Consider the following 15815-nt stretch of genomic DNA (forward strand, 5'->3'; position numbering starts at 1 on the left):
TAGCGTTGGAACACAACTTATTTGCCAGTCCCTTAGGCCCTTTATTATATCATCGAGGTTCCACTATACTGCAACTATGACATAAAAGAAATCATACACACAGTCGAATCCCTGGTTAAATTTTTATTCATATACATGGTATATAATGTTAATGACGAGCTACAATGTAAGATGACTGTTTCACGTTGTCCACAATTTCATTTTCTACTGTCATGATTTTTGTAATCCTTTTCTTGCTTGTAGAAAGCCCTTAATTTACATGAAAACCTTAAAGGAAGTTTTCGATTTAATTAACTTTAAGTTAGTATTTAAAGACCTTAAAAATATGTTGGAGTATTTCTGCTCATTTGAAACTTTGACGTAATTAATTTAACATTTGGGATTATTTTACCTTAAATAATTTGCTCCTAGAAAGTTACATGTAAACTTGTACATTCCTTGTGCAACATTGTTTGTGAGACTAATACCTTGGTAAAATAGTTTAAAAATAAAGATGTGATCATCATATTTGTTGAGCTATTCATTCCGTCACCCATACATAATCCAAAAGCTTCATAACATTTTCATAGAAGGTGAAGACAAAGGCAACGTCAAAGCACACTCTGCCAAGACGGGGCACTGTTCCTTTGTAAAATCTGTTTAAAAAAATGCATGTACTTTTAAAATCCAGAAATTACAGAAGTTGACAAAGATGTGTTTACAATTATTATACATATAATGTTCATTGTTTCAGCAACAAGTGTGGCTATTTGTTCAAATTAAACTATTAGTCATTCAATTTCTTCAGACCTCTCCCCACTTTAAGCATTGATGCAAAGATAAGAGGAAGTACATTTTTAGTTTCTTGACTATAATTTTTGATTAGTAAAGAAAGGAGGATTGTCTCAAATTTTGAAAAGGGAAAAAACTAATAATATTTTTCTACTTACGCTTTCAGCCCTTCATATTTGATAATCCTCATAACGCAATCTAAAGTGTTCTTGTATTTGTGAGCGTCCAGGCCCTGCAACCAAGACAAGGAACTGCATTAATCCTCTCATTCATCACAAATGACAAATTGTATCCAAATTAATTTTAACAATTTATTAACATTGAATCTACTCTGACACTAAACAAGAAGCTCTAAATGAGAGGGTAAAATCTGACACATAATATAACACAAAACCTGTGACTCCACCTAAAATGAATAATATAATAATTATTATCATTATTATTATTATTATTTTTATTATTATTATTATTATTATTATTATTATTATTATTATTATTATTATTATTATTATTATTACCAGCGATGGGCAAGATGACGGGTTTCGTAAAAGCTCTGACTTTTGCCAAAAGGGTTAGAAAGAAATGGCAATGTGTAGTTTGCCCCCCAGCCCAACCCACACCCCCACCCCTCTCACCCACAGCAAGTAAGGACTGACGAAGTCTGCATATACATTGTACAGTGTGCTAATTAAGGGTCCCATACAGCTGAAGCTTATCCTGATTTCTGTAGCCAATCACAGGGTCAGTACTGCATCAAATATGAAATAGCTGTTTATACAACTGGCTGGAGAGAGGCACTGTGAGCGTTATGTGCCTTGCCTAAGAACACAAGGCTATGACCTGGCCAGGGCTAGGACCGTACCTGGACATTTTGATCCAGAGTCCAGTAGCGCTAACCACTAGGCCACCAAACCTCCCATCTTACCACAGCAGAGTATCACATAAATGAGTTGCAACAAACCTGCATCCTCGTTTTTACGACATCAACTGGAGTGTTACCAAAGACACTAGCAGCACCAGCTATACCACCGATGATAAATGTTTTTATAGAACCAATGTCCACACTCGGGTCTCCTTCTTGAAGGTAACTCTTCAGGTTGGTATACACAAAGAAACGGATCATCTGATTGGTCCCTTGTTTTATCACTGTTGCCGTTAAACCCTTGTATACTCCACCCAATCCTAAAAGACATTGTACACATGAGTACAAATCAAGTCATTCAAGTCAATCAGTTCAGCTCTATGAAGCTAACACTCTTCCTGACAATCCAATTCTAACTCAAGCTGACATTTCTCATACATGTAGAACACAATTTTCTACAGTTCATGTAACCGTAATTTTTTTTATTTATTACAACTGTAACAACAAATGTTATGTTTACGGTGCATTTTATCAATAATTTACACAATTTGCCAACCAAAATGGGGAATCTATTTCAAATTGCCAAAAAAGATGGCGCCTGATACATGTACATTTACCTATAACCTTCTTAGCCCGCAAAAACGCTAAAAACTCATAAAAATGCACAGAAATACTCTAAAATCTTCAAACCCTTCATGGACAATGTTAAGTACAAGGATGAATTTTGCAGAAATGTGGCTGTCTTTGAGCCCTGTTGGCTATCTTAGGTTTGTATATTGCGGTAAAATGTACAGCCACCATCTTTTTCCGTACGGTGGATTGTGTAAACCTTGGAAAAGGATTGATATCTACAGCGCACTTTTCCGAGTTACTGATTTTCAGTAGTGTATGTGGAAACATTACAAATTGTATGCAACAGTTTCTACAATAAATGAAGTTAAGGAGGTAATAAGCATGCTCAACCTTTTTCACAAATGCTGTCTTACCTTCTGTTTTAACTATTGTTGAAACACCACTGAAAAATCCCTTAAATTTTGGATTTGCCTGCGTCTGATCATGAATAAACTTGACTTTGACAGTTTCCATGGGGCACACTATAACAACAGCCTCTGTCATACCAGCACCTAACCCACACAACAGCGTCTGCACCTGTGTTAGTTTACCCTTGTCATCTACCATGTTGTTTTTTAGATATTCGAATGTCGCAAATCTACAGTGTGAAAAAGATATTGTTGGGTGATTAGTACATGTGAGGGCTGTATAAATATTTGTTAAGCAGCTGTTAGATAAACAGGTATAAGCCAAGGAAACATTTATGATTTAGTGTCTAAGAAAAGGGAGAGGCTCACAACCCTCCAAGGAAAAATTTATTTTTGGTGTCTGAAAAAGGGAGAGGTGACAACCCTCCAAGTTAAGACTATTTTAGTTGCCATGGTGACTAAAATTTTGAAGCTAAGAAACAAATTAAAACCAAAGTCCTACCAGCCTGGACGACTTACATTCAGAAAAGATGGTTTGCAAGAAAAGCTTGAGCTTTAACTTTAAGGCCATCCCAATAAAATGTTTCGTTTCACAGGCCCGACCAAACTTATTTTTCGGTGTCTAAATGGCCACAAGGAAAAAAATTCCAGAGTTACTAGTTTAGAGGCATTTACTTTTATTAAGCAAGGAAAATTTAAGTCCTTATTGAAATCAATTGGTCTGATGTTGATGTACACTTGTCTCTAATAGTAAAATGATACTAATTATAATAATAGATTAGTACTTCAATTCGTTAAGTGCATTAACGATTGCTTCCATCATTTTTAGCCGTAGAGGGATCTTAACATCTAAAGGCCTGGTTCTGCATCTCGCTGGCATTCTATATAATGAAACCGAAGACCCTATAAAGTGTTCATTCCGTTGATGTTTTATGACCCGATAGACCGACCCACCATTTTATTGGGATGGCGCTAATACTGAACTTGGCATCTTAATCTCTCTTACCTAACAGACGCCTTTGGTATTGAACCATACAATAGTGAACTAAGACCTCTGTAGAGTCCGAGGAATCCATGGTTTCTCACTGTCTTTACAGCACAGTCGACAGGACCTTTGTACATTGGTTTAGCAGCTCGTTCATCAAGTTGTACCTGGGTTTTGACATACTCAGTAGGAAATGTACAGCAGATTTCAAGTCCACCGGCGATACCGCCTGTTGACAAAAAGATAAGAAGATTTATTTACTTCTTGGAAAAGATTTTCTTGCAACTAATTAACAGATTGCCAGGGACACAGTCTAAAACTTCACATTTTCATTTCTCAACCTTAACCAGCCTTAGTTTTATAAAATTTTCTTGATGACAGAAAAAACCCTGGAGTAATCCACATCATCTTACTTCATAGGTATTCATATAAAGGTGAACATTTATTTTATTATTCTCAGGCCCTGTAAATTTTCCCAATCTAAATTGAATTTTGCTACCAAAGTGAAGTTTTGTTAATAAAATGGGCATATGCCAACAGAAGCTACAGCTTAAAAGTGCTGAAAAATAGAGGGGGGGGGGGGGAAGAGAATATTTACTAAAGGTTGAAGCAGGCATGACAGAAGTCATGATTGCCATAAAATTCCAATTGATATTTTTCTTTAATTTTCTGGAAGTATACTTGTTCCTTTTTTTTTTAAATTTTGAAAATTCATCTACCTTAGCAATAAAACAATCATTTTAGGGTTTTGACGAATATTTTGTGCCTTGCCAAAAGAAAAAGAGAGAAAAAAACGTTTTCGCAAATGGCAGTCACGGAATTACGCAATTTCCCGTTTGACACACCCCCCAAGACACCCCCACGTATTGCAATATTGATGTTTGTACTGGGAATTCACAAAGATTTCATAATATTTCGTAAACACGACCCATTTTTTTTCTTCAGAGAAATTAGACTTGCAATACTCTTGTATTCAACAATAGCAAGTTAGTCGGTGGTCGATTGAAAATCACAATAGTTGTTGGAGCAACGCTCAAATGTGTTGAATTGTGAACATTAACACGACTACAAAAATTTTTGATCGCCCATTAAGCAGCATTAAGAAATACGTGCCACGTGTAATGATTAGGCATCTTTCGTTTCTTTTAACACGAAACAACATTTTCGATATTTCTACGCCAAAATTTTCATATAGTCTTCCATAATAAGGCAAGCTACCGTTTTATAAATCGACGACGCACGAACGAACGACCTTTGTACTTTGGTGAGTTCATAGGCAAACACAAAAGTACGAGGGAATTCGCAGTTGCTAATTGGGTTCTTACAGTATCTTTTAAACACTACAACATTTAAAGTATCAAAATTTAATGCTGTTCGGTTAAATCTTGTCCTAATCAATGAACTACGCTACTTAACCTTGTTATAACCCTGCAAGCTAAAGTCGATCGCAGTACTATCACTGGGATGGTTTGGTACCCGTATTAACGCTGATTTACAAATATTTGGGCAGATACTGGTTGAAATAAACAAATATCAGCCTTTAAAACTGCATTATGAAACAATATTTTACATTAAACGGATTTAGGAAATAACTTATCATAAACAATGGTTCCTTACCCGCAAGAATAGCTTTCCCTGGATGTCGCTTTCCTTTCCCTCCTCCGCCAGCCGGAGAGGCACTCAGATATTTTCTCCGATAATACGTGGCAGGGTCTGGCGTCGCAGCTAAAGCTCCCCTATAACAACTCTCCAAAGAAGACATTTTAAAATATGCTATATTATAGCGATCGATTAATTCCAAACTTTCCAAAACACAACTTTATCCACGTGAAATAACTCGAGACCTGAACCCTCCGCTGGTCAAAAGTGGCCTGAGTGTTTATCTCGTCACATGATTGGTCAATTCATCCTTTTGTTTTGCTATTTGCATTTTGCAATTTCTTTGCAATATCACAAAAGTTGCTCAAAAGTGAACATTTGATTGGCTCGTTTTACCAAGCTCATAACCAAACAACAAATATTATTTCAGCAAAAACAGCAAAAAATATTTATTTATTTCCACTAGTCAATTTCCGAGCGAAAAACTATCAGCGCCCAAACTCTGGTTTTCGCTTCTATCAGGATCAGATGTTGGATTTTTGTGGGCGCTGCTGGCCTCAAGCTAAATAAGACAGGTATTATCTCCCATGGGGCATAGACTCCAGGGTAAGGTTACGAAATTAAGAAAATCAGTAGTGTAGCAGCTCTCGAAAGTTTGTGATTCTACTGGCCCTCTACTCTAGTGTACCCGGCCAGTTGCCATTGTTTAGGGGGCTAGGAGCATTACTCCTGTTGTTTAATAGCGAGCCATTCATGTGAGACCCACCCTGATGATGTGAGAGTCAGACCTTGCGAGAACTGCTACTCGACCCAACAAAATCGTACTTGTGTACCAGGCTCTTATGTTGCGCGCTTATCTCCATTCACCCCACCCTGCTTCAGATTATGAAAGTTCTAAAATTTACAGAGAACATAGAACTTCAGTTTTAAAAAATTCAAAATTTGTTGCGTGTCAGTTCAAAAGCCGTGTCTAATTGTCCGTTTCGCCGGCTAAGCTTTTGCTGGGTCAATACTCAATACTGGAAAATAAGTAACACCGGGGGGTGTGGGCTACACTTGTGGTAAAAGATAAAGCAAATGCGTTTCATCAACTAAACATGAGGCATGGACAGAATGGGAGAGCCCCGCCCTTCCCATGTTCTTCGCCAACGATTTATTTTTACCCTTTTCACTACAAAATGAACCGGGGGGGGGTCTTTGCGTGATTCGTGTTTTTACTGATTGCGAGCAGTAGTCGGAACTTGGAAAGACAAAATTTTGCGTCAGCCGGTATAGGTCAATCATCCTGACTACAGTTCAAAAGCGAAGAGCGAATTGAAATGAAAACAAATCGAATTAATTTTGTTGTATTTTGTTTCAGTTTGGAGAGTGTCTGATTTACTACAAGAAGTTGACGCTGACGAGTTTTGACGTTATGACTAAATCGAACTAAAAAGCGCAAAAATTTTGTTGTCCTCGTAGTGCTCGTCATACTTCCATCACTAGGTCTAGATGCACCTTTTCGGCTTTTTAACTTATCTGTTATGTTCTCTCTCATTTGTTTATATGATGCCCAACTGGAAGCTGGAAAAGTCTGCACACGGACAGAGTTGACTTATTATGAGTAGCCTGTGAGCGTAATCAGTAGTGGGCTTTAGTGGCGATTAGGTAGAGGGTATATGGCGATATTTGACGTCATCTGTTTACATTTTGCCTCATTAGCATACAACTTCGCGTAGAGATGGCATCGTGGTACTGTATAATTATACAAAGTGACTCCAGAAATTATCGGCGAAATTTTCAGTTCTTTAATTATGTGCAATATTCAAGGAGATATTAGCGTTCAAAAACAGCAAAATTTCTGGGTGGCAAAAGCGCTAATGAGCCTAGGGCTGTCCCAAAGATACTCGGCAACATTTGGGCAACTTTTTTCTTTTCGCGCAACTTTCGAGCAACTTTTTGCAATTCAAGACCGAAGATTTTCGAAGATTTTCCGAGCAATTTTCGAACTTCTCCGAAGATTAACGAATTTTGCCGAAGATTTCCGAGCAAGTTCAGAAGATGCTTTAACTTTCGGATCATTTAGCATTAATCACCAAACATGACGTCATCGGCATCTTCACGATTGTTGTAATTCAACAAATTCTTGCCTCAAAATGTGACATTGCAATAATAATAATAACTAGTAATAGTTTTCACTAAGCTGTTCCCGCCTATATATCAATTTTTTATCTAAGTGTAGTATATTTGATGCCATTAATTATTGGAGTCGATGGACAATTCTATTCGGCTTTAATTAATTTACTCTCTTGTTGTGCCTTGTACCTCACTACATTGTTGCGTGACACCTTTCTATGTGTGAAAAAAATTCCTAAGTACAAGTTGAAATGAAAGTACGTACAATCCTGCGGAACTACGCGTTTATGCGAGCAGAATCCTACGCTAAAGCTTGTTACTTTAAGGAGCTAGCCTTTCTAAATGTTTTAAGACGGAAAAAACTATGTTTTGATAATCCACGCGACACGCATGCACGCACTGAAATATTTTCACGCTTAGTTTGGCAACAAGGGGTCATACAAAGATCCGTATTTTCGATTCATATAGTTCTGTATGTCACGCTTTTTACGGCCGAGGGTTGATAGGGTCGAACTGTTGCGATGCTTGGGCTGGCTTATCGGAGCACACTCACCGAGTGAAACACACTAAACTGCTGTACAATTTACTTAACATCTTTTTTTTTCTTAAATCAACGTTCTTATATACATTTTGGTAGCTAACGAATACGTGATAGAAACTACAGAGGATACATGGAGTTTCCTTTGGGATAAACAACTTAATTACGACATAACCACAATTTCGGCTCATCCTCGGTGTAAGAACCTGTGAAACTCACCGGCACACCGGTGACGTAAAACAAAGCACGACCGAGACAACAAAGAACCTCGAAACAATACAGAGCAGAAATACTAAAGCTCAAAAACAAAGAAAAATATCACAGGTTCTTACACCGAGGTAAACCCACAATTTCAAAGGTACGAGCGATTAGTAACGTACATCCTGCGGAACTATATCTGACTGAAATATTTTCACACTTAGTGTAACAACAAATAGTCATACAAAGGACACAAGGACAGAGAAATATCTAGTCGATCGGATGCCAAATCGCTAATACCTCAGATTACACCTACCTGGGAATTGAATTCAACAAACTCTCTATATTTAGTTCTTTAGATGCAAATAACAAAATTATATTTCTTTTTAATAATGATAGATGCCTTTCTCTGTAAAAATTAGGATACTACATTCATGAAGCTTTTACAATAAGAAATGAGTCGACAGTCGCAACAATTGTCAATTAGTTGATTTTATTACTTACCTTTAAGCCCGGGCCAAACGAAGATGAGAGTTGAAGAGAGTTCAAACTCTCACTCTCGTTTGGCATGGAACTCTCATGCACTCTCATCGACTCTCGTGCGCTCTCATCGACTTTGAACGTGTTCAAATTTTTCATGAGAGTCGATGAGAGTTTTCTCTCGTTTGGCCCGAGTTGATGATATTTGACAAAAACTCTCATGAGACTCAACTCTCATTAACTCTCATCCTCGTTTGGCCCGGGCTTTACATATCTTTAGATGTATTTCGTATTGTTATAAATAAAACTGCTGGAGCGATCTGTGGTCATAGCTTAAAATATAAAAATGTTTAAAACAGATCTAAAAATATAAAAGGATACTCTTAATTTTCGATCGCCTTCTGCGGTCTTCATTCTCTGAAGAAGACTGCAGAAGGCGATCGAAAATTTAGAGTATCCTTTTATATTTTTAGATCGTATTGTTATCATTTGTTTTTTTTTTTAAATCTGTCCTATACTTTTGCAATACCATTTGTAACTGGGAATGCAAATAAAGTGTTGTTGTTGTTGTTGTTCTCCCTTCTCTCTCTCTCTTCTACCGGTCGCTACTATTCGTCTCAGACGTCCGTGGACAAGGGCTTTTTTTTCGACCCGCTTCACGGACCGTTGGTTTTAGTTTGCGGTTCAAAAATTCTGGTCACGTGATAATTAATGTTTTTGTGGCTCTGCGGTTTGCAAAACACTGATCACGTGATACCATTTTGGTTGTTCCCGTTTCCCGTTCGCTTGTTTCCCGACCGCTGGTCAAGGGCAACGTGGACTCTTGGAACGAGATTGTTATGTTCACAGTCCCCTATTTTTCCGTGAAGTCGTAGAGATCGATCGTTCAGACCGACGGGCCGCCATTTTGGTTTACGAACGCGAGCGAAAACTGGGGAGAGTGCAAAAACCCCGTGGGTGGGGGGAAATATTTTTTCGCTCTCCCACCCCCACGCTATGAGCATCCCGCCCACCACCCACGGGGTTTTTGCACTCTCCCCAGTTTTCGCTCGCGTTCGTAAACCAAGATGGCGGCCCGTCGGACTGAACGGTCGATCTCTACGACTTCACGGAAAAATAGGGGACTGTGAACAGTCTACCGCGTGCGAGAAAAAATCCTCTGGTTCCCAGGGTATGCGAACATGTTAGAAGACAATGAAAACGTACCAATTCGTGTTCGTCGTGTCGTCATCTTTTGTTCTTGTGTTGAGTCATTTCCGGGCAACTGAAATAGCTGTATACGCCTACGTCAGATCAGATCGTGCATCTCTTTTGTCGGCGCTAGTTTGCGGAAGTTCGTACGTACAAGATACAGCGAAGTTTACATCACACGCAAAATGAAAGGTTCTCTGCTGAGTATTTTCGTTTTCTTTACAGTTCTAGCAATTGGTAAGTTCATGTCTTTGTTTATTACAACTCCAAACCTCAAAACAAGAGCGCAGTTAAGCTGAGTTAATGCACCTATCAATGTTAAGCCCGAGGCGGGGGGGGGGGGGGGGGGGTCGGGCTAACCACGGGGATTTGATCGTGAGGTAGGTCCCCAGGGTAGGGATTTTGATCATATATGAAGGTTTGAAGGACATCAGACCACCTTTCATGGGGATTTTGACCAATTATTTTGTCCCGGGGGTGGGGAAGTTGACATTTTTTAATAGAAAATGTCAAAATCCCCACCCCTTGCCCAAGCCCCCCCCCCTCTCGGGCTTAACATTGATAGGTGCATAAGTTCAGTGGAATTTGTTCACATTCTCGACCCCATAGCTATTGTCTTTTGCACGTGACTGATGGCGACAAAAGCTCTGGGAAACTCCATGCAAACGTAGCCAAAATCTGGCTACGATGACTCTATTGCGCATGCTCCACATTCCAGAGACAAAAAATGGCTCTTGCAACGATTACTAGCAGAAGCATTTTGTTGAAAATTTCAGCAAAAATCAATGTTACAGTCTTAGCTCGTGTAAAGCCCCAGTAAAGTCAAAATCAGCAAGGTAGTTCTTCTAAATGTATATTTAATTTTAAAGTGCCTATGAAGTAAAAAATAATTTTGCTCAATTTGTTTGTTTATGTCTTAGTAAGCACGAATATGCGTGTTTAAGAGATCAAAAGCGCTTTTTTCTAGTATTTTTTGAGCCTCGAAGTTTGGATTTCGCAATTTGAAGTGGGTCCTTTTCGAGCGCGGCCAAACGCTCGGGCTTCACCGGAAATGACGTACTTAGTGGTTCTAAAGACACCAGGATTATGGCGTGAAGAGAGCAAAGAGGGCTGGCGAAAGCTATATTTCGATCGGCTTTTGAGTCAAACAAAGGCAATTGCGCAAACGAAATACACAAATTCATTTAGTCATTCGACCGTTACATTCATTCACCAGAGACTAGACATGTCTGCGGTTTTATGCAAATTCAGATCGTGTCACGTAATTGTAATTAGTGCTGTTTTCGGACGATTCTCTGTTGTTAAACATCGTTATACATTAAACATGTTAAGCAAATGAAAGATCATCGCAGTAATGTACTCAACTTTAGCAGTTGAGAAAAGCAAGCCGGAAGAAAATTCAGGCTTGAACGGGAATCGAACCCATGACCTCTGCGATACTAGTGCAGCCCTCTAACCAACTGAGCTATCAAGCCAACTGAGAGCTGGTCACTTGTGAGTTCGTAATATACCCGTGGATGGAGAAGATCTGAAACAAATATATGAAACTCATATATTTGTACTGCGGATATACATTTTAAGCAAATGAAAGATCATCCCAGTAATGTACTAATTTTTTTCAGGCTTGCTTTTCTGAACTGCCAAAGTTGAGTACATTACTGCGATGATCTTTCATTTGCTTAAAATGTATATCCGCAGTACAAATATATGAGTTTTATATATTCATTTCACATTAAACATGCTTATTTAAGTGAAAAAGAATTGCTCCAAGACTGTTGATGTTATCTCCAAACAGAAATACATCCAAAAACAGCACATAATTTATTACGATTGCGTGCACAATCTTTGATTTGCATAAAGTACAGACATTCAATTCCCCAGGGGCCAGGACAACCATCCGAGGCACGTTCAAATTTTGGGACGTTACAGATCGACCAATCAGAGGTGTTTTCATTGTTTCAACGAACTTCAAATGAGAATTGGCTCTGTTCCAGGGTTGCCCAGAGCTCTTCTCGCCGTCAGTCATGCGCAAAAGAGAAGAGGTCTGGGGTCAAGAATGAATGTGTTCAGTGTTTAGACCTCTTGGTTGCCATGACAGGATCGAATTGTGGTCGGTTTGCCTACAGGGGTGGATCCAGGATTTTAGATTAATGATTTGTACCAACTTAACTAAGGGGGGAGAAGGGGTTGGGTCATGTTTCCTCAAGAAAATTTGAAATTTAGTGTCCTCAGAATTCAATTTTGCTGTATATTTCTGAGAGTACTTTTAAAAGCCATACAGACACATTAACAGCACCTCCACAAAAAGCATGATTCTGTAGAAAAAATCATTCCTGTTTCTTAACCCTTCACAGCCCAAATTATTTTGGAAGTCAATTTAGTACTAAATCTGAAGTCCCCAAAAATTTTAAAATATGTCACGCATGTCACAGAACGGAGCTGGTAAAATAATTATAGTTGCTCTGGGCCAAAGAGAAAATTCGCCATTGCAATCACACAGAATCACTGCTAAATTATGCTACTAACATTTCCCGCTCGCGTGTTTGGTAAAATGTGAAATGGCGGACGTCGAAAGTGTGAGACTGTGGATATAATACTTGTACGATAATAATTGTTTGTCTGAGAAGTTTTTTGCAACCATGCATTTAAAACCCGTTAATTCATTGGATTGACAAACGACCATTCTGGTGTTCATAGGCTTCAGTCACCTAAGAAAAGAACTAGCCTAAATAAAAATTTCATCCAAAAAACTTTTTTTGATTTCTTATTTGTGACAGTTTCCTAAATAGTTGAGTGTGTTTGAATTTTTTTCTGAAGGACGCCTCCCCCGAAGCATGGATTAACATTAATTTACCTTCCATATCAACTTCAATTAAAATGGTAATGTTTTAAGTTCTCTGCTTGTCCACAAACAAGAATAAACTACCTTGGTCTTTTTTCTCTTGCTTTATTTTTTGTCTGTACAATAACACGAAGGTGTTAACAAATTTGCGAAAAGACAATCATGATAGTTTTTAAGTTTTGTTTTGCATCATTAGGGTTCATAACCAGAAACTCGCAATTGTTAAACATTCCTCTTTTTAGAACTGCAGCTGGACAAAGAACCTTTTATTATAGAATGGTATCGATCTGGAATGCCCTGCCGCAAAATTTTAAGTTAAGCCAATCGTTAGCGCAATTCAGGAACAATTTGAGGAAGACACTTTTAATGAACTGTTAACTTTAGGAATTAACTTTTGTAATTAATTTTGAATATTTATTATTTACCTATATATTTATTCATTCACTCACTTATTTTTAATTATATATTTTTATTGAAATATTTCACTGAAAAGCCCTGTGGGAATGTGAAATAAAATGTATGTATGTATGTATTTAACACACTACTTTCATTATAATGTAAATATATTCTTTAATCTTACAATACATTTCTTAAGACCGTTTTGGTTCACGTCACAGCAATTATCTAGCCTTTTATCTAAACAACGCGTGATATTGTGCACAATCTCGGACAGTGCTCATGAATTTTTCCTTTTCGGACATTCTTTGCCACAATGCTGTAGACCTGCTCCTGCAGTGCATTTATATGCACAATTAACCAGTCTCATATTTAGCTATTACTTTCTGTTAAAATAGTACAAAATAATTCCATAATTTTTCTCTCTGGCAAATTTGAATTGGGTTAAATTACTAGCTTTATATCAGTTGCCACTATGTGGTGAACCAAAACTTTTTCACCCCCCCCCCTAACAAAGCAAAAAAACTTATTGCCCCCCCCCCCCCTACAGTAACTCCCTAGTACATCAACAGCAGGAGCAATGTCGATACATGATTCATTTAACAAAAGTATGGGGTTTTCTTGAAAGTGCCTCATTTTTTATTGCATCTTTTATTTCAGCTTATGGTCTCAAGTGCTACGACTGCACCGGCGAAGGAGACAAGTGCGCTAAAGATAACCTGGGCAGCAGTCAGGAGAAAACCTGTCAACCGCAGTTGGATACGTGCATGCGGATCTGGCGCAAAAAACACTTTAAAACATCAATTGCTTCCTCCTGCAGCAATTTAGGAAGATGTGATGCTGCGGTGAGAGACTGTGAGGACTCTGACGAGGGAGAATGTATAGTGGGTTGCTGTAGGGATGACCTGTGTAACGCGGGCTCCCCTGTTTCCTTCAGCGTGTTCCTGATGACCGTTTCCGCTGCCCTGGGCCTGGCACTACTGAAGTAAACCAAGGCGTGAGGACCCCGGGACGAGTTTGTTGTTTTTAGATGAACTGTTTGGCTTGCATAAACGTTTTAAGAGGAACTTGTTAAAAAGAAATTTGTATCGACTTTTTTGCGTTTTTATACTGTCAGCTGCTTGAAGCCACTGGTTACCTATGTTCTTTTATACCATGCCATAGAAAATACAGCCAATCAGAATAGAGGAAAGCCGTTGTATATTCGACGGTATTCAACCCAACCTTCCCATAGTGCGCTGCGACTGTATTCTCGACGAAATTTAGTGAGCGTATTTTCTATGACATGGTATAAAATAGTTACACAACACTTTCTCGTGGTATACTATGGAATATCCCACTTGTCACTTGTATTTTCTTGGCATACACACTCGCCTAGAGGCTCATGTGTATACCGAGAAAATACAAGTGACTCGTGGGATATTCCATAGTATACCACTCGAAAGCGTTGCATAACTAGTATATTTTACAGCAATTATCTAAGTGTAGTTTATTTGATGCCATTAATTTGTTATATTAATAATGTTATTTAATAGATACTTCTTTTGCTGTAAAAATGCATAACCCTGCTTAGAAATCTTACCCTCCAAGGGAAATAAGCTTATATTTAGAAAAATTCTCTTTATTGGAAGCAACGTTTCGGATTTTTTGGAGCAACTTTCGAACAACTTTTATTATCAGAAGCAACTTTTTTGGAACAACTTTTTGGGAAATCTCGAGCAACTTGTGGAAAGCCCTAGCTGGGGAGCTAAATGAACTGGTAGGTTTTCTAGTTAGCTTCCTGTACAATTAATGTTATCAATAGAATGGATAGCAGGTGATTAAAAATAAACAATAGGAAAAAGGACTTACGAATTGCATGAAAATGCTTAGAAATCTTACCTTCAAAGGGAAATTAGCATATATCTGAAGATTTTTCTTCTTCAAAAGCAACGTTTTGGATCTTTTAGAGAAACTTTCGAGCAACTTTTTAAGAAATTTCGAGCTTCTTTGGGACAGCCCTAAATAAGCCCATACATTCTTTGTAAAATATCAAGTTTTCAAACGTGCGTCACAGAAAAGTATTTACCGGTAATATGTATACATCGGGCTCAAATTTATAGCGAAAGTTAATCGTACCATGTACTTTCAATATTCAGAATTGAGATTTTCGTAGCTCGACCAGAAAGTGAAGCACTTATGGATGAGTACCATATTACATCGAGGCTGATGTAAATACTAGTTGCAACTGAGTGTATACTATGGAATATCCACAGTCACTTGATTTTCTCGGATACACACGAGCCTTAGGCGAGGTGAACGAAGAAAATACAAGTGACAAGTGGGAATTCAAGAACCACAAGAAGTGTTGTGTACTATTTATACCATGCCAAGAAAATATGCTCACAAATTTCATCGAGAATAAGATCGCAGCGCACGATGGGAAGGTGGTTGAATACCGCGAAATACAACGGCTTTCCGTATTCTGATTGGCTGTATTTTCTATGGCATGGTATAAAAAGATGTACAATAGCTCACCAAAGGATTATGGGTGCTTGCACGTTATACATAAACGATTTATTAAGACTTAACAACAGCCAGCACAATAGGAATACACGGGGCGCTAATTTTACCATTTTACCAACGAAATTTAATAGAGTGAAAGAGGGAGGTCGCACGTTTTCCGCAACGACTACTAAATGCTGGAATCATCTCCCCTTTAAGTTGCGTGCCTCTTCATCTGTAAATATCCTTAGGAATGCTTTGTATAAATATTTTAAATTAAGTCAGCTCAAGAATAATATTTTTACTCCTTTTTTAGATAATAATTTTTAGATTGTGATATTTTGTAATAAAATTTGGATTAACATTGTAGCTTA

At 38.1% G+C, this 15815-nt stretch overlaps 2 protein-coding genes across 2 annotated transcripts; one reads left to right on the top strand and one right to left on the bottom strand.

Moving 5' to 3' along the window:
* Positions 1 to 110: 110 nt before the first annotated feature.
* LOC144661226 (tricarboxylate transport protein, mitochondrial-like) lies at positions 111 to 5460 on the bottom strand. The gene is made up of 6 exons (XM_078521922.1): positions 5216 to 5460; positions 3620 to 3827; positions 2620 to 2843; positions 1733 to 1953; positions 930 to 1003; positions 111 to 635 (listed from the first exon to the last, which is right to left on the bottom strand). Exons 1-6 carry the CDS (start codon positions 5358 to 5360, stop codon positions 521 to 523), a joined length of 987 nt encoding a protein of 328 aa, XP_078378048.1. The 5' UTR covers positions 5361 to 5460; the 3' UTR covers positions 111 to 520.
* Positions 5461 to 9525: 4065 nt separating this feature from the next.
* LOC144660562 (uncharacterized) lies at positions 9526 to 15174 on the top strand. Its single transcript, XM_078521217.1, has 2 exons — positions 9526 to 9956; positions 13618 to 15174. Exons 1-2 carry the CDS (start codon positions 9905 to 9907, stop codon positions 13944 to 13946), a joined length of 381 nt encoding a protein of 126 aa, XP_078377343.1. The 5' UTR covers positions 9526 to 9904; the 3' UTR covers positions 13947 to 15174.
* The last annotated feature ends 641 nt before the right edge of the window (positions 15175 to 15815 follow it).

This window comes from Oculina patagonica, chromosome 7 (genome assembly GCF_052425735.1).
Source record: "Oculina patagonica isolate OP01 chromosome 7, crgOcupat, whole genome shotgun sequence".
NCBI classification, from domain to species: Eukaryota; Metazoa; Cnidaria; class Anthozoa; order Scleractinia; family Oculinidae; genus Oculina; species Oculina patagonica.

Excerpts from the sequence above, each read along its gene's own strand:
- LOC144661226 (XM_078521922.1), bottom strand. The coding sequence starts at position 5,360 with ATGTCTTCTTTGGAGAGTTGTTATAGGGGAGCTTTAGCTGCGACGCCA. Across the intron at positions 3,828-5,215 it reads AGGGAAAGCTATTCTTGCGG|GCGGTATCGCCGGTGGACTT; the intron begins GTAAGGAACCAT and ends TTTTGTCAACAG. Across the intron at positions 636-929 it reads AAATATGAAGGGCTGAAAGC|ATTTTACAAAGGAACAGTGC; the intron begins GTAAGTAGAAAA and ends TTTTTTAAACAG.
- LOC144660562 (XM_078521217.1), top strand. The coding sequence starts at position 9,905 with ATGAAAGGTTCTCTGCTGAGTATTTTCGTTTTCTTTACAGTTCTAGCA. Across the intron at positions 9,957-13,617 it reads CTTTACAGTTCTAGCAATTG|CTTATGGTCTCAAGTGCTAC; the intron begins GTAAGTTCATGT and ends CTTTTATTTCAG.